This window comes from Mustela putorius, unplaced genomic scaffold (assembly GCF_011764305.1).
Source record: "Mustela putorius furo isolate JIRA1106 unplaced genomic scaffold, ASM1176430v1.1 tig00000198_pilon_pilon_pilon, whole genome shotgun sequence".
In the NCBI taxonomy this organism is placed as follows: Eukaryota; Metazoa; Chordata; class Mammalia; order Carnivora; family Mustelidae; genus Mustela; species Mustela putorius.
The window spans coordinates 8729733-8752334 of record NW_025421311.1 but is presented as its reverse complement, the minus strand read 5'-3'; the positions used below and the strand labels follow the sequence as shown (position 1 = coordinate 8752334).

General features: G+C 42.8%; 2 protein-coding genes and 1 long non-coding RNA gene across 8 annotated transcripts in view; 1 reads left to right on the top strand and 2 right to left on the bottom strand.

Moving 5' to 3' along the window:
* Positions 1-1245, bottom strand: part of DLAT (dihydrolipoamide S-acetyltransferase) — a 30750-nt gene extending 29505 nt beyond the window's left edge. Inside the window, exons 1-2 of the mRNA XM_004749812.3 lie at positions 767-1245; positions 178-279 (exon numbers count right to left, since the gene is read on the bottom strand). Coding sequence (XP_004749869.2) covers positions 178-279; positions 767-1042 — 378 coding nt within the window. The 5' untranslated portion in view covers positions 1043-1245. The remainder of the gene's footprint in view (positions 1-177; positions 280-766) is intronic.
* LOC106005548 lies at positions 1168-7270 on the top strand. Its single transcript, XR_006605973.1, has 3 exons — positions 1168-1250; positions 2282-2361; positions 6994-7270. It is a non-coding gene; the product is annotated as an uncharacterized LOC106005548 (long non-coding RNA).
* Positions 3711-22602, bottom strand: part of DIXDC1 (DIX domain containing 1) — a 72120-nt gene continuing 53228 nt past the window's right edge. For all 6 annotated transcript variants that reach the window (XM_013054832.2, XM_004749816.3, XM_004749814.3 and 3 more), the window contains 11 exons: positions 21430-21480; positions 19307-19411; positions 18831-18884; positions 18278-18370; positions 18127-18198; positions 17249-17338; positions 16748-16909; positions 16207-16273; positions 9335-9440; positions 8277-8385; positions 3711-7043 (listed from right to left, as the gene is read on the bottom strand). In XM_013054832.2, coding sequence (XP_012910286.1) covers positions 6963-7043; positions 8277-8385; positions 9335-9440; positions 16207-16273; positions 16748-16909; positions 17249-17338; positions 18127-18198; positions 18278-18370; positions 18831-18884; positions 19307-19411; positions 21430-21480 — 990 coding nt within the window. In that variant the 3' untranslated portion in view covers positions 3711-6962. The remainder of the gene's footprint in view (positions 7044-8276; positions 8386-9334; positions 9441-16206; positions 16274-16747; positions 16910-17248; positions 17339-18126; positions 18199-18277; positions 18371-18830; positions 18885-19306; positions 19412-21429; positions 21481-22602) is intronic.

The window sequence follows — 22602 nt, the reverse complement described above, 5'->3', positions numbered from 1 at the left end:
AAATCAGCCTGGCCAGCTGCTGACAACTTACCTAACCAACCTTCTCTAATATCAAGTTGTAAAAAACATCTAAGTTTCTCAAGCAAAAGGGATAATTACCTATCTGGAAAGCTAACACTCAGTCAGTTGAGCTAAGCCAGTTCCTTCTAACTCATTTCCATGTTTTAAATAACTTACCTCTGCAATTAGTTCACCCTCATTGATTTTTTCCCCTTCCTTTTTTTCCCAACGGGCTATGGTGCCTGCCTGCATTGTGGGGGAAAGAGAGGGCAACGGGACCTGGAGGAGAAAAAGGAGAAACACTATATTTAGAAAACGCTATCTCTCAGTCTGGCTTAATGCTTCAATCAATTGGATTTAATGCAGAGAGTGTACTGAGTCCCGTCGCACGCCGGGCACTGGGGATAGAAAGGGAGTTCCTGCCACCAGCTCTGCAGTGACAGGGTTCCTGCTCCACAGTCCCGTGGGACTGGCAGAGCACATCACTCAGCAGACATTCCACAAATAGCCTAAGGTTTGGAGCTCTTCTTTCAATGAATAGATCAAGAGACGGAAGCCTGGAACTCTTCCTTCAATGGAATAAATACATCAGGAGAGGTAAAAAAGCTCAAGAGCCACAGCAAGGCTGGGTTTTGGAGAAGAGACAAATGACATACCCTGGGAAGGGGTTGGAAGATCACTGAAGCCTCAGAGGGAGGATTCCGAGGCCAAGAAGTCTGCCCTGAAGGACAAACGGGGTCCCGCGAAGGGCAGGACTGGGGCTCACCTTCTGATGCGGGGGCAGGCTATACCAGCGGCGGCTGGACGATCCCAAAAGCTGCAGAACGAGGCGGTTCCGTGTGTCCTTCGAGCTGGGGCTCCAGCCGCAGAGTGCCCGGACCCTGCCATACCCCATGGTCCCACTACTGCAACGAGCCGGACCCGCACCAGCCCGCGGAGTCACGCATGGAGCTCCCGGGTCCTCCCGCAAGGCCGCCCACCGAGCCCCGAACCCCGCCCTTGGGGCCGCATTCTGGGCCCGTCGAGCACAGACGCGCCACATAGTGCCAGCAACCCCCACACCCCAAAACCAACGCCGTCTCCGGAGTGACCTCTCCAAGAGCAGTGTGGCGTTGCCGTCAGCCACGCCGCACGGCCGCACATTGTCGTAAAATAGGCTCCGAGGATTCACCGCACCCCTCCCCAGCCCAGAAATGGGTGGAACGTCCGCTCTTCCTCCAGGGAGTAGGGGAAAGGGTGGCCGGCGGCAGGTAGGGTAGACTATTTTCCAGCCACAGGGGCAGGGGCGTTCCAGCGGAGCCAATGCAGGCGCAAGTTTGGGAAAAATAAGACGCGGAGAGGATTTAAGGTAGAGGGGTCCTAGGAGAGGCATCTCGGGGTCCCACAGGGCCTAAGCGATGGGAAGGGCGCAGCCCGCAGGGAGGGGCTTAAAGAGGCTGCGAGAGCCAGGCTGATGGAGGCAGAATGGCCTGAGAGGTGGGCTGAGGGGGCGTGGCCAAGTTTTGAGAAAAACCGGGAAGGGAGCCGGAGGCCAAGGGCAGGGTCTCGGAGCGCTCCGGAAGACTGTTCCGCGGAGCTGTCGGAGGGGATCTGGGCGTTTCGGTGATGTGCAGACCGCCTCTGCCGACCCAGACGTGGCCAGGTTTGGGGCCTCGCTCCGCGCAACCCGTATTAAGTTACAAAGGCTTAATTTCGGGTTTGTAGCATAACCGGAAATAGAGTGAACAGGTTTTCCAGCCAAGTGGTGTGAGGGGCAGCCAAGCCAAAGATTCATTCCCCCATTAAGGTGTGCTGTAGCAGGACTAAGCATTTATGATGTGTATGAAGATACAAGTTTTCGAAACAGATTTACGTTTCTGACTTACTATAGAATCCCCTTAAATCGCAAAAAGCTTTGTTATGCTTGAAATATTTCATACAAATTAGAGTTTGGTATACCGTCCGGTAAATACTGGAAGTTAAGCATCATGTCATTTGGATTAATAAATGAGAAGTTATCCACTACAAGTGGATCCACTACAAGTAGTTATCATGCTACAAGTGAAAAATACCTCATTTCTGAGCGGAGGGTGGCATTAGATTAGGAAGAAGCACGTGCTGTATTTATATCTCTTAAGTCCCCATTGTACAGATGGTCAGAACACGAAGAACACAAGAAATAGGAAAAATAAACGTGTGAAAATATGTTCAACCTTGCTAGTAATTAAACATTTGGAAAACTGAAGCAGCCGGGAGGCACTATTTCATACCTACTAAAGTAGTACGCTTTTTTAAAACCCAGTATTGAGATTGCAGTGAAAAAGATGTACTCATTGAGTGGACTGAATACAACGGTTGTTTTTATAGGTGGCAGTACAAGAAGTAAGTTTACATCTTTCCCCAAAATTCTATTCTAGTACCCTTAAAGCATTCAGAATAATGATACTAGTTTTATTATAATTATTTAGTTTTAATTTAATTTAATTATAATTTTAATTTAATTATAATTATATTAGTTTTATTATAATTTAGTGTCTTTATAACACTTTGTGTTATAGCTTTAGTGTCTTTATAACCAAAAGAACTGATAAATGTTACTCTCCAAATATGAGGAAAGCAAGCAATCACAGCTGCCTAACAGTAATACGTAGGCAGTACAAGTGAGAAATAATAAATTAACAGGTTAAATGGAAAGGCACATTTGAAATTATAAGAGTAGAACAATTATATTACAAATTAAGTAAAACTAGGAATAACTATTGGAAGAATAATTGTGATTAGTGAAAGGGCTTATACTGTAACTTTATAAATTATGAAAATGTTTTGGTGATTTTTGAATTGACCAGGGTATGTTATTACTTCCACTGTATTGGAATTTAATAACTGGATCTAAATCAGCCTTTGTATGATACTGTCTTCAGTTTGCTGATCACTTACGTAGGTAGAATTGCTTAAACCTGGGTTTGTTATTTTTCAGTGCATAGCCGGTTTTTATTTGAATATACTTTTGACAGGTGTAGTTAAATCACAGGAGGGCACAGGTCAAACAGTCTAGGGCGTAAGTCTACCCCAGAGGTGTGGTAGGAATTCTTAGGTTTTCAGGCCTGAGAGAATAGGTCTGAACTCCCCTGAACAGATTGGATAACAGAAGTCAAGGAAAAGGAAGGCTCAAGACTCTAAGGTTTGAAGTAGAGAAACGTGTATAATGGTGACAACCAATAGGAAGTGGGTAGATGGAAAGAGGAATTACTGGGTATGAAAGTTCTTTACATGCTTAATTTTAACATAATGACCTAATTAAAATAGCTTGTAATTAATAGTTGAAAATATGTGCTCAGGACTAAAAATAGAAATATATAAAACGTTTAAATTGAAGTGATACATAAAGCTGACCTAAGTTTTAGGAAGGCAGCTTTCAAATTAATTTGGAAATTCTGGTTCGGAGTACAGCTTGTACTCAGGTTTTTATCTGTTTGCACATTTATATGTAATTTCAAAAGAAGTGCTAAATCAGTGAATTTTCTTTGACAATAATAATGTGTTTTGTGCTTTCCTTTGAAATGCCAATGGTAAAATATCTATGGTCATAAAGTAATCCTTATCTCTGCTCCCCAGGTAATGAGTAAATATGCTACCAGGGAGATCACTTGAGGATATTGACTTGCACTAAATGTAAATGGCTTTGCTGATTAATTTCAGTCGATAAACACAAGTGAAAATGATTAACGGTATTTAGTTTGCAAACTCCATTTTATTCATGGTTTGTTTCTGCTTTTTTTAAATTAGTTCACAAATCTGGTACATACAGGCAGTTAAAACTGGTTATCACTTTGATAATCAGAAGCCTCTGGTATAACACAGTCTTCATGAAAACAAAACGGGGAGAATGCATGGTGGTAATCTCTATGAAAGCAATGGTTGCAAACATCCATGTTTCTAAGAAAATATAACTTTACATATATATTTTAAGCAAGCTATACCTCTTACATAAATTCAGACAATAGGAGTGTGCAATCATAATGCTTATTTTATGGAAAAAATGAAAATTATTATGACATAAATGCTCTTAAGTAATTAGAGTCCTCTTGGATTGGATGTAAACATAAAAGATATTTTCCCTAATTTACAGCCATCCTGGTCAAAAAGAGCTGAAATGTTAATCAGTAAGTAGGAATGCCATTAACTAAGTTTAATCCAAATTCTTTAGGTACAAATTGTAAAATGTTCCAATTCCAGCTAATTTAGGGAACTGAGTGAGAATCGTCATCAGTTTTTAAATGACGACTTTTGAAGGAATTGAGCTTTCTTCTAAGCTAGTTTTTGTGAGAGGATCCTTTTTTTTTAAATCTCATAGGTTTAGAGGTTATTTTATGAACTCTAAACATTCTAATTCCTTAGTTTTTTCAAAGGAAGAGAATTTCAGTGTTTGGATGGACTATCCCACACAAATGTCACCAGGGGACAATCCTTGGAATAAATCAAGAGGCTTCGAGGACAACCAAAGTGTAACAAACAGGAATCGATTTAAACCAGAAGGAACCAATGCACACTCTTGTCAGGTGGTTCCTGTCTTTAGAAACTGGAATGGGGATTACCAACACATTGTACACAAAAATTACTGGAGCGACATCCTGTAATGGGGGTGTTTAGTTATTACCCGTGGCATATGAGATTAATGAGCTAAAGGGGAAAAAACTATCTCATTTTCTCCCCGAACTCAACTTCAGCTTTCTGTGGAGGCACTGAGGCCATGCAGCTCCTCTTCCAAAGGACAGAGATATAAAAGCCAAATAAGGTAGAGGACTTTGAAATTTTTCTCTCACTTAATTTTCTCTGAAAAGCTAAATTCTACATAATGGTGAGAATGTTTGCTCAAAGAAACCAGACAAGTAAAATCTAACTTAAGAGACAGATATTTAAGATAAATTGTACTGGAAATACAGTAATAAATTTTGGCCTAGTAACCCTCATGCTTTCTAGCATGTCTAGCAAAACACTAAAATTCATGCAACAGAGAAATTGGTGACATGAGGACCTTTTCTCCAGACTTCCGGGGTGGGGTGGGGGTGCAGATTCAGAATATCCTGTTTTCTTCTGTTTGCTTTCATAATGAATTATTCTTACTTTTGACTGACTTTCCCAGTCACTTCCAATGAGAAATTCTTCAGTAGGAGATCAAGTAAACTTACTGAAAGATATCAGAAATCTTTTGAGCTCCTTCTGTTTGCTAGAGGAGCAATCAAAGAGATTACGTAAAACTACCTCCACTACCAAAATGGCAGGTAGAATTAGAACCAGGAATCAGTTGTCATTAATATACTTGTAATAAAATAAAGCTTGTTCTGAAACCACAAGGGTAAGAAGAGAAGAGCCTTATAAAAGCTACTGGGTTCTCTAGAAAATGGATACAGTATATAGAATGTGAGAACATATAGAACTCACACTCAAGTTATAAAAATAGACATGGTTCTCAGACAAAAACAAATGAGTACAAAAGAATTCTCCAAACATGAACTATTTTAAAAGACACTTTTATATAAAACAACAAAATGTCATTTCAGAGCTCCAATGTTGAAACAGCTGGAAAACAGAGATGAACTAGAGACAGACAGGTCAAGAACCCAGAACTGACTTGTCTGACTCTTCTGGTTGGCAGTGTACATTGGTCACAGGCCGACTGCTTTTGGGAATGAGTATTTGTGTGTGTGTGTGTGTGTGTGTGTGCATATATATGTATATACATACATACATATATATATATGGCTGATTAGTTGATGGTGCTTGGTAAATGACTGAGAAAACCCAAGTTATTAAGTAATCTCTGGAAGTTTAACTCTTTTCTCTTAGCTTCTACACTTGACAATGTTGCACATGAGAAAGGATTCTAGGGTTTTTTTAACCCAGAATCAACCCTGCCATTCACAACTCATGCTCCATGCCCCATGGTTCCTATTGTGCCCTAAAGGATCAACCTAGACTAAATACATAATCGAAAATAACTTGAAATGAAGAGGGGCAGACCAGTAACTCATGCTCAGTACTCATAAATCACAAACACTGAAATGAACGGTCTCCTTTTGACTACAACAGAGACACCATGAGTTAAAGGAAGTCATGAGAGAAAGAAAGTCAAGGAAATATGGGTAGCAGCACCTTTCCATACCCGCCTAGATTTTTAAGGAGACTTTAACTCCTTATTCCTTTCAAACACAAAGTTTGTCAGTTGGAAGGGGAAAAAATAGCTCTACGGTGGAAGAGTCCCCAGAGAAAACTAGCAGTACATGAAATGTGCCCTCTGTGGGCTGAAGGACAAGTTGCAGAACCAGTTAAGACACAAGAGGCAACCCAAGGTCTTACTTCATCATGGTTTTAGCAAAGTATAGCACAATATGGGCAGCCCTTTTTCCATCCAATCAGCGATTCAGCACCATCCATGTCCGGTCCAAAAACTTCCTGAAGAGTGGGCTTTCATCTTTGGTACCACCTCAGGAGTTCCTCTTGGTTTGCAATAGCTGCAAAGAAGCAAAAAAGCTGGTACCTTTGCCTTGTCTGTGAGTACAAATGCTGGGACTCTGATTGCTGCAACCATTGAGGCCGATTAAAATAATACTGTAACACACAGGAGTGATGCGTCCAATTCCCAGTTTCCAGATAATAGCAGCCATGCCCCTACAGGAGCGGGATCATCCATTCCCACTGGTTAAGGCCTTCGGTTTGTTGTCCTCAGAGTAGAATAAAACACTGTGTTCCCACGGACAAGGAACTCCAGATGAACCCATGGTCTACAGGTGGACAGGGATTTTAAGTACCACATAAGCCAGGCACAGAAACAGTACTGGCCCAGGGCTGTCACACTTGGAGAAGCTTCTTTTTTGGCAGCACAAACTAGAAACTTCTTTGTGTATTCTGGTTTTAGTCCTCTTTCCTGAGTGAAACAGCCAGGGGGTGCCAAATTCCATGAGCCCCCAGTTCAATACTCAGCATTAATTCTCTCCATGGTCTTCTTCTACCCAGGCTACAATTTTCCCTTCCCACCCAGGGATGGCATCATCATCGTGAAAAACCTAGAGAAGAAAAAAATAGAGCCACAGTGAAAAAATAAGTAAGACAGGGAAGTCTAGATGGCTGCTGCTGATAAAAGCAAGACCTCAACACAGAAGATAAAGAACATACAGAGGAAAGCCTTAAGTTAGAGTCTACGTCCCTTTTGTTTCGTCCCTAAAGTTATACCTAAATATAAAAATGTATACAAATGCATACATATATATAAATATAAAATATTTTTAACATATGTAATATGTTATTGTATTTTGTATAACAGATTATGTGCATTATATATAATACAACATATACTATAATATATCCTGTTATATTATTATATATTATTAAAATTACATAACATTTTTATATGATACATATATATATAGTTTTTTTAATCTATGAAATGGTAAAAGCATCCCTAACCTTCCTTTGCTTATAGAGTTTGATTAGAATTAATAGATTACTAACCATATAGCACTTTAGGGTGCTTAGGAGAAAGCAGTAGCATATATATTACAAAAATGAGAAAGGGTAAAATTTTGGTCCCAGGTATCATAAAGAAAGGGTTAGAAAGAAGACCAAAAGAACAAGCAGTTCTTTTTATTCATTCATTCAATTTTCTAAGCCACTAATAGAACAGGGCTATTAAAGCATTTCAGTGTGGAAATATTTAGGAAATAAAACATTGGCTTTAATCACAATGTGATTATGTAAGAACCCAGAACTCTCTTCCCTATATTTGGCAGAAGGATTATAAAGAAAAGCATAGGCTAAGAAAACATTCAAGGAGTTGAGAATAAGCAGACATGACTTTCCAGAAGTTCCTCATTTTAATTATCTGAGAAACTACCATCCCGATATACAGTTCCACATACTCATGCCTGTTTGTTTATTCTGCTCAACACAGGAAGCAGAAAAGTTTCTTAGAGATTTAGCTACAGATAGAGAAGGGACCCCCTCAAGCCAAGCTTCCATTCAAGCTTAGGTCCTTTCATTTTCACTAACAAAACTTTCTCCTTTTTAAAATAAAGCATTCTGTCCCAGTTTGTCAAAGTGATCGAAGTCCTTGAACTGAGGAAGCTGCCAGTTCCTTGTGCATTCCCTGACCACATCGGTCTAGAGTAATCAGATGGGCCTGAGGCTCTGGGAAACTCCTCTGACCTGGGGAGGGAACTCGGGTACTGGTCGCAGAGGAGGCGGCTCTGGGGTTCAGGACCCAGCAGTGATGCCACCCAGGCCCCCCAGGGATTCTGTACCTCCTCTTTGACAGTGCCAAACTCAGGATCCAGCGCTTTGAAGTGGTACCGGTGATTTCCCTCCCGGTCAATAGCTGCTTTAAAATCCTTCAGTGTCACCTCCCCCAACCTGCAACAAAAGGCAAGAGCACTAACGTAGACTGTTGCTCATTAGGCCGGGAAGATGAGAGGTTACCTTAAAGCCAGGCCCCTGCCAAAGACTCTCCAGGCAGAAATGACATGGCCTTGTTAGGTCCCCGCCCCTGGGAACCCAGACAATTCTACAGCAGAGGTTAGGGAGCCACCAAGAGGGAAGAAGAATAGCATTACGGACAGGGTGCTCTGAGAATTTAAAATAGATGTTTGTGTTCCAGCAGCAGCCAGATCGCTTTTGTCTGTTTTACTCTGGAAATCAGACACCGTAAGATCTCTGAAATCTAATTGGCTGAACTATCAATACGTCTAAGTTCTCTTGATTTCCTTCTTTGCAACAATATTCCATCTCTTTAGGCTGATAAAATTAAGTCAGACATCACCATCTTCATCTCCCTGTTAGCCCAGACCAACTAAGCATACTCTCCAGGGGAGGGACAACCTATTACCTCTCTCAGCTGCTGGTTCCAGAGTTTAAAAAGTCTTTATTTACCTTACAAGGGAGTATAAAGGAATGTTTGAAGGTTTTTAACATGAATTCTCAATTGCTTAGATGCAACCATCAAACAGGACCAAGATCGATGAGTAACAGCTCTGGAGGGCCAGGCTGCAACCCATGCCTACCAATGGGAGCTGTTTTGAACCCTTAAAAAATGATTTTTCCTAACTCAGAACATAACTGTGCATCAGGTTTGGAAGCACCATTACGGCGTCTGTACTTTGCAGCAGATCATGACCTGTCCCTTACAATACCACTGGTTAGCGGTGACACTGCAACGAGGATCCCGATCTATATTCGTGCTACACCATACTGTTCCTCAAACGCCTCTCAGCTCGTTCAGTGGGAGGTAACCCCTGAGTCCGCCTCCTGTCACTACTTTGTCCTTTCAAAACGTGAAAGAGAAACCGCGATCCTGGAATCTCACCTCTTTGGTATGTTGACCATGAAGGGTGTGAGTGACCGGTCAGTGAAATAGAGCACTTTCGTGCAGGTGCTGCTGACAGCCGGGGAGCTCTGTGAGTGAGGCAACCCTGCAGTTGGAGAGAGACGCTGAGGTCAGAGCTTGCTCCCAACCCCACCTCATTCCGTCATTCGAAGTGTTCCAGGAGCATGAAGGTGCCTGGGGTCACAGCGCAGCCTCCACACCATTGCAAAACACCAGCCACGTCTGTGGGGTGTGATCCACGGGAAGTTACCCCTAGGGCCACAAAGCCAGAAGGAGGTGCTTTGGGCACGGACACTATCATGAGGTCGCCACTTCTCACCCATTCCAGGTACTTCTCCCAGGGAACAACGAGGGTCCCGACAGGCAGTGTTGCTCAGAGTCAAAAGGTCAAAGAAGCCAGGCAAGATCTCAACCAAGGGAGAAGGGACACAGAGCAGGAGGCGCAGACATTGCCAACTTGTAGATGGTGTAGAGAACGCCCACGCAATTCATGGAGAAACGTGAGCAGGAGCAAGAACCACAGAGCAAAGTGACCTTAGAAACTCGGATCCCAAGGGGCTTCATGCTTCATTGTGAAAGGTACAAAACCTATCTCATCCCTTAGCTACACAGGATCTGTACGTGTTGGTCCCATGGTTGGTTTGGTTTTTATTTTTTTAAGATTTTATTTATTCGGGCGCCTGGGTGGCTCAGTGGGTTAAGCCGCTGCCTTTGGCTCAGGTCATGTTCTCAGGGTCCTGGGATCGAGTCCCGCATTGGGCTCTCTGCTCAGCAGGGAGCCTGCTTCCTCCAATCTCCCTCTACCTGCCTCTCTGCCTACTTGTGATCTCTCTCTGTCAAATAAATAAATAAAATCTTAAAAAAAAAAAGATTTTATTTATTCATCTGACTGAGAGAAAGAAAGCACACAAGCACAAGCAGAGGGAGAGGGAGAAGCAGGATTCCCACAGAGCAGGGAGCCCGATGCAGGGCTGGACCTGGGACCCTGGGATCGAGACCTGAGCTGAAATTAAGAGTCAGCGGCTTAACCGACTGAGCCACCCAGGCCAGGTGCCCCGGTCCCATGGTTTTTAACTCAGATTCCTTGGTCTGCATCTTCTCTATTCTTTATACAGGTACTTATTAAAAATTTTAATTAAGGAGTACTTATGATTATGCCTTTAATAGGAGAAAAGACTAAGAAATTTTTATCATAAGAACCAAAAACAGTAATTACTGTACCTTATAATCTAATTGATTTGTTATAATACTAAAATCTCTATTGCCATCCTATCTCCATATATTTTCTTAACTTATTCTAGGTATTTCAGCATCCTTATCATACGAGTTTACTCTCAAGTAGATACTGATTGACTCGTAACTGTATTTTTCTTGCTTTTGTGGATGTCTTATAATGTCTTATAATTTCTTACTGAATATTAGACATCATGTATATGACGGCAGAGAGTGACTTACCAAATATTTATGCTTAGAAATAGGACCACTGCTCGTTCTGCCAGGCCACAGTTAATCTGGACTGCAATTGAGCTGGGATTGGGATTTTTGTTCAGGTTATCTTTGGGGCACCACCATCTTCAAATCCCTGTAGAGTTATGTTTAGGAGCTGGATTGCTGGAGGGTTTTTCTTCACTGTTCCTCCATCTTCAGCTTTAGACTTTACTTGTGAGCCTGTGCCCGAGTCCATCTCTATACACTTGTGCCTTCCCACAGCAAGCTGGTGTTGCTTCTTACTCAGTGCTTGGACATCCAGTGGCTGGCAATGAGGGGAGCTTCTCTGTGGTCATGACCCAACCTCAGTCTTGAGGGTGGGGCATTCACAATGGTCCTACTCTTCTTCCCCCAAGGGTAGGCAACCTCTAAGATATGAGCCCAAGACAGTGTCCTACCAGTCTCCCAGGCACAGACAGTTCTTTTTCCCTTTTTCTTTCCCTTGTCAAAATAGGTCTTCACCTTTGCCTGGGCCAAGGAGGGAGGAGAAAACTGATTTACTGCCCTTCCCTACTGGCTTAAGGCTTTTGTTCCTTAAAGAAGAATGCTTCATGCTTTTCCTTTCGTGGCAGCTGCCCGGGCCTCCACCACCAAGGTAGGTCTTCCTTAGACTCTGTCCCCACAACCAGTATTTTTCATAAGCACCCAATGGAGGTCCATAAAGAGCCTGCGAGTGGGTGCAAACTCCCCTTGCTTCTGTGGCCCTGAGGGTTCCTATCCTCTCTGCTTAGCCTTGAGCAATTATAATCCTAGCCGAATTCTTTCCTATTCGTATGGTGGGGCCATCTTCCTCCCACAAGTGCACCAGTGCTTGCATCCAGTCTCTCCTTGGAGGCATCACTTTGTACTCGGACTCGTTGGTTGCTTTATGACCTCATCTCTCTCGTGGATTCAAGAAAGTGAAAGTTATGATTTCTTTTAGAGGACTCAACTTTGTCTTATCGTTAGGGAAGGAGCCTTCTATATCCTAGGCAGAGGTTGGAAATTATTTTTCTTAACTTACTTTTTAAATTTATTTTTATTTTTACTTATGGGGGGGGCAAAAAGGTGATTTTTATTAAAGCATGGGGACAGGATCCGTGGGCAGAAAGAGCTGCCTAACTTACTTTTTAAAAATAGAGGTAAAATTCACATAACACAAAACTCACCATTTTAACCATTCAAAGTGTACAATTCAGAGGCATTTAGTACATTCAGTATTATGTCACTGTAACTACTATCTAGTTGTAGGACATCTTATTATCCCAAAAGGTATAGAACTTCATACTCATTAAGCAGTCCCTCCTTCCTAATCTTGGCATCTGTCTGATGTACTCACTGGTTGTTTCTCGGGATCTGCCTATTCTGGGCATTTCATATAAAAGGATTCATGCAGTTTATACCCTTTTGTGTCTGGCATCATTCACTTAGCGTTTTCAAGGTTCATCCATGTTGTAGCATGGATCAGTGCATTGTTTCTTTTTACAGCTGGATAATATTCCATCAGATGCACATGCCAGAATTTGTTTAAACATTCATTGGGTGATGGATGAACATTTGGGTTGTTTCTACCTTCTGGCTATTCTGAATAATGCTAGGTACATGTGTGTGCAAGTTTGTAGTTTTTTTTTTAAATACCTGTTTTTAATTCTTTGAGTATATTCCTAGGAAAGGAATTACTGGATCATAGAATAATTCTGTATTTAAGTTTCTGAGGAACCACTAAATTGTTTTCCACAGCAGCTGTACCATTTGACATCCCCACCAGCAATATCTGGGACCTCCCCCTCAACAACATTTATTTTCCAATCCTTTAGAACTAGGGTATCTCACTGTGGTTTTGATGTGCATTTCCTAATGACTCTTGGTTTTACACATCTTTTCATGTGTGGACTGGCTATTTGTTTATCTTTGGAGAAACGCTTATTCAAGCCCTTTGCCTGTTTATTACTGGATTTCTTTGTCTTTTGTTGTCAGTCTGTAAGAGTTCTTTGTATATTCTCTATTCTACAGCCTTATCAGATAAATGATTTTTCAAGTATTTAGTCCTATGGCCTTTGTCTTTTCACTTTCTTGATAGTGTCCTTTGATGCAAAATTTTTTAATTTTGATGAAGTCCCAATTTCCCTATTTTTTCTTCTATTGCTCATGCTTTGCTTTGTTTTTTGTTGCTGACTGAGAATCCAAGGTCATGAATATTTTCCAGGTCTTCTTCCAAGAATTTTACAGCCTTAGCTCTTACATTTACCTCAGTGATCCATTTTTAATGTTTATACATGGTGTGAGGTAGGGGTCTATCTCTATGCTCTACATCTCTACATGTGGATATACTGTTGTCCAGCACCATTTGTGGAAGAGACTATCTGCTGGTCTAATGACCACAGATGTATAGGTTTTATCTTAACTCTCAATTCTATTCCGCTCATCTACTGTATTACTTTATTTTTTTAAGATTTTATTTTTATTTATTTGAGAGAGACAGAGAGAGCACCAGTGGGGTGGGAGGGCAGAGGGAGAGGGAAAAGCAGAATCTCCACTGAGCAGGGAGCCCAACGCAGGGCTCCATCCCAGGACCCTGGGATAAGACCTGAGCCAGAGGCAGACGCTTAACTGACTGAGCCACCCAGGGGCCACTCTACTGTATTACTTCTTAAATCCAAAATAATTATTATTGCTTCCCCTTAAGAGTAAAAGGCAAGAAAAGAAGTGGATTCAGAGAAAAGATTACTCTTTCAGGAGCTCTGGGTGTGATGAAATGGAGAAAGACAGGGCATAAGCCAGAGGGGAATAATTGGAAGGTATTTTGAGACTATAAACATTCGCCTTGCACCTCTCATCTGCCACCCACTATGCCATGTTATTTACACATAATATTTCACTTAATGCTCATAATCCTTCAAAATTATCTCCATTTCATGAACAAGGAAACTAAAATTCATAGATATTAATTAACTCCCTTGCCCATGATCCACACTCTACTGAGAGCCAAAACTACACCCCCAGATCTGTTTGATTCCATACTCTGTATTTTTCCCACTCTATTTTGTATCCAGTTTTGGACACAAAGTTTGAAGTACCATTATGCCTACAGGGAGATATCCAGTTGTCATTCAAAAATACAGCCCTGGGGCGCTTGGATGGCTCAGTGGGTTAAAGCCTCTGCCTTCAGCTCAGATCATGATCCCAGGGTCCTGGGATCGAGCCCCGCATCAGGCTCTCTGCTCAGTGGGGAGCCTGCTTCCCTTCCTTTCTCTCTGTCTGCTTCTCTGCCTGACTGTGATCTGTCTGTCAAATAAATAAATAAAATATTAAAAAAAAAAAAAAAGAAGAACAATCAGTGATTTTTAGAAGTCAATAGAAGACAAGGTTTGAAAAGTAACCACTTTGATTAAGGCCAAGAAGGTCAACAGTGATCTGACAAAAAGAACACTAAGTATGGATTTGCTGAGTAAAAGCCAACTGGTGGCTTGAGTAGTGAATGGGAAGAAAGGATGGAAAAAGATCCCATGTAGACTATTTTTTTAAGGTTTGATGTGGGGGAATAAGAAAAAAAGTCGGTAGGTAGGAGGCTAATGAGTTACACAAGCTTTTGTATTTTCAGGAGAGAGATCTTGTAACTGTGAATACAGAAATTAGATTAACTCTGTATATATAAGCAGCTATGAATATTTGCAGTATTTAGGATAAGTATAGCAAATACATAAAAGGATTTTTCCAGGAAGGAAGGAATTTTTAGATTTTTAAAGAAGAATTTCCAAATATTTAGAATTATCTGCATTGGCAATTTATATTAACCTAAAGAAAGTCCTGAAAGGGATGAGAAAATAAAAAGTCTCTCAAGAAAATAGAAATGAGGGACATCTGGGTGGCTCAGTTGATTGAACAGCTGCCTTTGGCTCAGGCCATGATCCCAGGGTCCCGGGATCGAGTCTAGCTTCCAGCTCCTTGCTCAGCCTGCCTCTCCCTCTCCAGGCCGCTCCCCCTGCTTGTACACACACACTCTCTCACTCTCTCTCTCTGACAAACAAATAAATGAATAAATAAATCTTAAAAAAAAAAAGACTGTTTCAAAACAATACTAAGAAAGAAATTGAAACTAATTCTGGTACTAATATAATTTTTTATTCCCAGTGTAAATCCCTCATTCAAGAAGAAAAGGTATCTGGGGGCTTACATATTATTTTATTTGCCCTACAAAAAACATTTTATCTTTCTTATTGTGCCAATATCTTAAGTGTCTTACTTTAGATTTTGTTTATTAATGTAGCTTTCAAAACTGTATATGTGGGCGCCTGGGTGGCTCAGTGGGTTAAGCCGCTGCCTTCAGCTCAGGTCATGATCTCAGGGTCCTGGGATCAAGTCCCACATCGGGCTCTCTGCTCAGTGGGGAGCCTGCTTCCTCCTCTCTCTGTCTGCCTCTCTGCCTACTTGTGATCTCTCTCTGTCAAATAAATAAATAAAATCTTTAAAAAAAAAAAACTGTAACAAACGGTTAGCTTTTTACTATTTGGTTTTTGTAGATTATTATGTACTTTTAGATTAGGCCTGGGTAAACCATAAAAGACAAAATGTGGATATTACTAAAGAAAAATGTTAACATACGTGGTAAAAGAGAAATTACCAGGCAGGGTAGGTTTCCGGCATGTTTGAAGGAACAAGGAAAGGAATTAAGGAGAGGGCAGAGAGCAGATCAAATTACTTCTTCAGCGTGGCCACTAGGTGGCGCAAGTCTTTTGAAAGACCCAAGCCCCCAGTTTTAAGGAAAATCCCCAAAGAAATTAAACTTTTGCCTTCAGGAAGAACTGGAAATTTCCTGTACTATTTGGGACTGTAGGGGGATTTGTGTGTGTTTCTGTTGTTTTATATTCTGCTGTGTTCGGTGTAAATATTTTGATATTGTATATTTTCCAAAATATCTTTGGAATATCCTGAGCCAGGAGCATCCTGCACGTGCTAAAGGTACTTGGGGTAATGGTGCTGATGACGGCCGGTATGTGTCTTCACATCCTAGAAGTAACTCGATTCAAGTATTCCTACAGAAGCAATGTAAGAGTGAAGTACCACCACTGGGGCACCTGGGTGGCTCAGTGGGTTAAAGCCTCTGCATTCGGCTCAGGTCATGATCCCAGGGTTCTGGGATCGAGCCCCATGTCAGGCTCTTTGCTCTGCAGGGAGCCTGCTTCCTCCTCTCTCTCTCTCTCTCTGCCTGCCTCTCTGCCTACTTGTGATCTCTGTCAAATAAATAAATAAAATCTTAAAAAAAAAAAAAAAAGAGTGAAGTACCACAAGAAAAATTCTACTCTCAAAATGTCAGTAGCAAGAAATGTACTAAATTTCTGATCTAATAAGCTAGGAGCCCTTACTGAGCAGTAATGAGTACTTACTTGAATTAGGGGGCCAGGACTCCCGGTATTCACTACCTTCTTGAGTTCTGGGTGACTTGCCCCGAACCTGAGAAGCCACACAAAAATACCAAGAGTTATCATCAGCAGGAGAATTTATCCAAGAAATTTAAATCATAAAAATGTACCTGAAATATATACTTTTCTACCCCATCTTCCACAGTATATAAAATTGGACATTATATTCTAATAAGAACGATGTACATTTATAAAAGGCTCTCTAGTCTCCAATGTAGTTTCCCATATATTTCCACATCCAATGCCAAGCTCATTCAGGGGAGAAGAAGGAAGGGCAAGAAGCAGTAGAGGAGACTACTGTGGGCTCAAGAACCACACTTCCTTAAACCCTTATGCAATTTCTAGGAGCAAGAGTTATCACGAATGCCTTTCCTGATGCAGAGTCGGCTCCACTTAGAGGAAAACCTTTGACATGTCTGTTGGCAAAGCCGTCATCTCAATTAAACTTGACACAACGAAGTTCTTTGGTGCTGGCCCAAGAGAACCGGCCCAGAAAGAGGATTACCCTTCTGTCCGGCTTCTTCTGGGTCTCCATGGCGTGCAAGCGCTCCATCAGGCTGGAGAGGCCCTGCTCCAGGCTGTCGATGGTGTGGTGCTGAGGGTCATGGCCGCTGAAGCTGCCGCGCAGGCTGCGGAGCGCGTCGCGAACGAGCTGCAGGTCGCTGGTCTGGGGGCAGAAGGGAGGTGCCGCTGAGCTGGCGCGGCCACAGGACTAACCACATCCCCACTGCTGGGCTCAACACCCTACACAGAGGCTCCCAGGCCGGATCTTTTATTTCCAAGGGAGGAGGTATGAATGCTAAGAAATTTTCCTTCACAGAAGTGGGCCTATTGTTTGCCCATTGATTATTCACGGTGGACAGCAAGAGTCTTGCATCCTCTGCGCTCATCAGATGCAGGAATTAGGGAACTGGGGTACAAAAGGCCTGGGGGTGCTGGTGATGGTTAGGCCACTGTTCTGGTTTTAGCTGGAAGTGGGGTCTGCATGCAAATCCCAAGAACCTACCCCTTTGTGAGTGACGGAAGCAGCTCCTTTTCCTGCCACTGGAAGGAGAAAACCATTGCTCTGAGAGTTGTGACTGTTGTAGCTGGTCACCTACGCAGCAAGAAGTGACACTTGGTGTAAGGGAAAATTCCAAACCAAGATGTCCTCACCTTTCTTACTCACACTTACCACTTCCTATCACAGTCTCCCATTGTCTGTCTGTTCATGTTGCTCTCAATTAGAATTTAACCCTCATGAGTGCAAAGACCTTTTTCTCCTTTCGTTCCCTGCTGTAACCCCGGTACTTGATAACTGGTTGGCACTGCTGAATAAGGAATGAGCAAAATGGAAGCCTCGGCCGGGGGACCCCCACCCTTGCCTCAGCGTGGCCATGGGCAGGGCTGAGAAGGCTGCTTCGGCGCCTCCTGACTTCACTTCAGTGAGGAAAAGAATAAGAACAAAGACTAATATTTTGGAGCCTGACTTTGTGCCAAGTGGACTGTCTATTTTCCAGATGAGTCATTTCTTTTTTTTTTTCCCTGATGAGTCTTCTTTCTTTCTTTCTTTCTTTTTCAATAGGTCTTATTTCTAAAGCTCAAAAGTGAAGCAAATTAAGGTCACACAATGGCAACAAGTATGAAAAGCTGGAATTTGAAACTAGATTTTCTTTGCTTGGAAGCTGCGTTCTTATTTTTAAATTTTTCAAGTTTTATTTATTTAAGTATTCTTGATACCCAATGTGGGGCTCGAACTCAAGACCCTGAGATCAAGATATATTGCCTGCATATTGCTGCGACTGAGCCAGCCAGGAGCCCCTGGACCCTGCACTCTAAACCCCCTCACCAAATAGCCTCTTTAACCCTAGAGATGTGGGAAGAGGGCCCGAAGGGGCAGGTTACCTCATCTGCCTCTCTTTTCATACAGTGAGCCAAAAGGACGTCTTTCTGTTCCAGCTCCCGCTCTAGGTCCACCTACAAGGAAGAGACGACATCAGAAAAAGCTGTCTTCAGGCTGGAGGCGCAGGAAGTCAGTGGGGGCCTCAACTCCCACCTGCTGGTAACTGGCCTCGGAGAGCTTCCGGAGGGCTTCTTCCAGCTTGGCCTGGTGCTGCTGCAGGAGGCGCTCCTTCTGCCCCAGCTCTTTCTGCAACAGAGACAGAGCTTTCAGGTGGGTGCAAAGCCAAGTGCGCTGAACAGCTCACTGCTGGCTGGGCAAGTTCCACCTGAGCAAAGGAGAGGCTCAAGGGGAAGAGTCCTTTCCTCAAGCCACACAGGAAGACATTCCACACCATAGTGATCTGACACAGTACAGAGGGTTCTTGGAACAGTAAGGCAGAAGGGAACTAGCATTTGCAGGAGGACCGCCACATGGCACGCACGCAGGTTAGACATAAAGGTTGAGATGGAAGTTTGCAGACAACCTACTCCTTCTCGTAGACATGCTATCTGTTCTTCAGGGTTGTGGAATCAAAGGCACCCAGAAGATGTCCTTGCAGAAAGCAGCAATGAGAACAGAGTATTCAGAGCTCTTTGAACAAGAGCAACAACAGACGATCCATAAAAGGTCAAATGGGAATCATTTCCAAACTGATAGACATTCTTACTTTATACTCTCCCAAGAGCCTGTTCCGCTCCTCTAGCTTCCTCTGCAGGTCCACCTGCAAGAAGGTAAAGAAAGAATTAACCGGCACAGAGGTATTGTCTGCCACGCCCAGTAGGAAACCAACCACACAGTAACCAGAGCTGATGCTGGCTGTGAGGGCACAGAGCACAGAGTACGCACAACTATGGTGAAAACACACAGCTGCTCTCCATTTCTTTAGTAAGATAATCAAATGGTAGCACCACGGTTTTGTCTCTGTCTCAGTGTGCTCAAAATTCAAGGGCTCAAGGCCAGGGAGGTATGGGCTTTCAGCGAGGGCAGAGATGACTCTAACAGGAAGTAAGACTAATTGCAGACATGGAGGACAGGCAGCTCAGAAATAAGCTAAGAGGTCAGGATGGCAGATCGAACTGGACTTCATGCATCCTATTTTGCTCCTGGGGCTCCGTGAGGTCCGAGTTCATTCATGCAGCTCACATTCTGGTTGTGCAGCTCATCTCTGTCCATATTCGCCCTCAGCAGTTCTTGTTTGAGCTGAAGAACAGAGGTGTCCTGTTGGGTCAACCTCTGCTGCAAGGCGTCCTGGGAACAAAAGCTCACTCATTACTGTGGTCCCAGTCAATCAATCAACCAGTCATCACTACAAGTTTTAAACTCCTTACTGGTATCCAGCATTAGTTCGGGCAAACTAGGAGACGGAAAGAGTATGAGGTCTTGCAGTGAGGAGATGAGCAGGGATTCTTCTGTACCTCTCCTGGATGCTAGCACCTGAAGAAAAGTCCTATCCACTGTCCTACCTAGCTGACTGAAACCCGCTTTCTCCTCCACCTATTACTCACCCCTACCCTCCAATGCCTTCCTGCCAGCATGATGCCAGAGAAAGAGTTGGTGGCCTTTGGGATCCAACAGACCGAGATTCAGATGACCTATTGTATCTAGGCCATATAAATACTGAGTCTAGATGAGCTCTTTTTCCTTCTTCTCTGCCAAATACCCATCTCTTGAGGGCTGCGCCCTACTGCTGCCTGCCACCCCATTCATAGAGAATCCCTGGAATCCCTCTTGGCCTACTCCCACTGCCTTCCAATGCCTAGTCTAGACCAGGACTGGGATTGTATTTCCATGCTCGGAACTCCTCTTGGACTTGTGGTTTCTCTTCCCAGTATCCTATGATCTTACCAGCTTCATGGTGCTGTCTCTCAGCTTGGACTCTCTTGGTTTCTACCATGCCTAAGAATTGTGGGATGTATACACTTAAAAAGATCGGCTAGAACAAACTTTTCCAACCATGATGACCTCACATGGAACTTGGGACTGGAGCTGCACTGCAGTGTGATTGCCTTGATTTTCCTCTCTTTACAGAATGCAAAGAAAAATGGGGTGGGCTCTGGAGAAGGTGAGGGTCTGTCCTTAAGTACGCTGTCAGCCACGGCAGTACACGCCAAAGGTCATCCAAGATGCGCTTAGCATTGGCAGTTCAGAGAACTTTTCCCAAAGTGTTAGTAAGTGTTGCATGGGAGAAAAAGCACTTCTGTGGTTAATAATTCCAAACTTTTTATGGCAGACTTTCTCAGGTCCTCTAGTATGGGACTCTTCCAGCCTACAAGGCCTTTCTCAAACTCATCTGAGCACGGAATGCTTTGTTTACTGACATATCTCAAAGGAAATATGAAATATACTCTATGAAATATACTGACTCTGACAAACCCTGCGGAGCTGTGAACAGGAGTGTAGGGAAGTCTGCCTGTGAACAGGAGTGTAAGGAAGAGGGGAAGACAGCAGCTTAAGAACATCCTTTCACGTTTCTAAGTGTTTATTCAACAGAAGCATTCCCATGGAGGAGAAGCAACATATATTCAAAACTGCTAGCTAGATCACTGTATTAGCAAAAGACTGGAGGTAACCTAAAAGACCATCAACAGGAACTGATTACATGATCAGATAAATATATACTGGCATACTATGCAACCATAAAAAAGATCTAGGAAGGTTTTTATGTACTGAAATAGAATGATCTCCAAGATATGCTACTAGGTGGAAAAAGAGCAAAGTGTCAAGCTGTATGTATAATACACTATTATTGAAGGAAAAATCATATACACACATATTGATTGATAACTGTAAGTAACCGCCAGGAAAGAGAACTAAGTGACTGAGTGGGGGGAGGGGACAGGGCTGGAAGACAGACTTTTCAGGCATGGTCTTTTCACACCATCTTCACTTCAAGCCATTAAATACCATTACCTACTCAAACACTAAGTAAATTACAATGTTTAAGAGGACATTCGTCTTTAGAACTGAAGAAAACTTTAAAACCTGGTTGTTTTTACATATAAAAACTGTGAGGGTGGTAGAGGGGAAGGGACAGCGTAACAAGTCGTAACGTCAGAAATTAGCCTCAGCAAAACGCTGGTGTTTTCCCCAACGTGTGTCACTTCTCATCCACAAAGTGATACTTCCTAGTAGCACTCCACCTGCCCAAGGCTCCTGCAAATGTATACAAGACCCCAGCCGCAACCATCCTCCTCCTGCCCACGCTCAGCAGTAGACAGGTTTACCGGGTAGAGTTTATTGAAAGGGTTAAATGTCTTCCTTTTTACCTTTATCCCCTGTAAGTTTCTGGCTTCTTGTTTACATTTCAGCAGCTCCTTCTGCAAACCAAATATAGTTAGATCAGATGGTGGCATCTGGGTTGCATCAGAAGCATTACCTCATTCTGTCAGGAGGAACACAAAACTCAGATAGCCATTCCATGAACAACGAACCCTCTCCTGAGGCGGAAAGCAGATCCGGTCCAGTAAACAGTAAAGGCGGCCTCACAGAAACAAGAACGAGACCCATCCTGTCCTTCTCTGTGCTACCCAGGCCCAAATGCAGGTAGAGAAGCGTCTTGTCAAGAAAGAAGATACCACATTCCCACAGACTCTCATTCCTACAGTTAGCCCTCTTCACTGACAGGAAAACCTAATCATCATAATCTAGGTCTCCCTTACTGAAGCACACAATCCTATCTTCACATGCCTACCCCCAGTGTCATGTGTTCGACAAAGGGCTAGAGTCCTTCGGATTCTCCAAGTGGGCATTGTTCTTTATAAACCAAACAAAGACACATTTAGCCCAACAATGAAATACTAATTATCCACCCCTTACAATAGATTAAAGACACGTATATAACTGTCACTAGGGAAGATTTTAGGAGAGGAACACGCAGACCCTAGACCCTGGTCTTCTTTCCTATTGCATCCCATTAAGAGTTTGGAATTAACATATCTAAAATAGGAAATTCCTAACATGGGCTCCACAGATGGACTCGAAAGTAATTCTATTAAAAATTCAAGTCAGTGAGTGTGTGAGCACATACTTGTGCATATCCTGGAGAGTGCTAATGGCTTTAGTCATATACCTAGGACTCCAAAAAAGTTAAAACCCATTGAACTAGAAGCATTCTGGGAAGAAGTTTTTATAAAGGACCGTACTAGACTATGATTAATACTACTGTATCATGTATTTGAAAGTTGGTAAGATAATAAATGTTAAAAGTTCTCATTAAAAGAAAAAAAAATGTGGGGCGCCTGGGTGGCTCAGTGGGTTAAAGCCTCTGCCTTCGGCTCAGGTCATGATCCCAGGGTCCTGGGATCAAGCCCCTCATGGAGCCCCACATCGGGCTCGCTCTGCTCAGCAGGGAGCCTGCTTCCTCTTCTTTCTCTCTGCCTGCCTCTCTGCCTACCTGTGATCTGTCTGTCAAATAAATAAATAAATAAATCTTTAAAAAA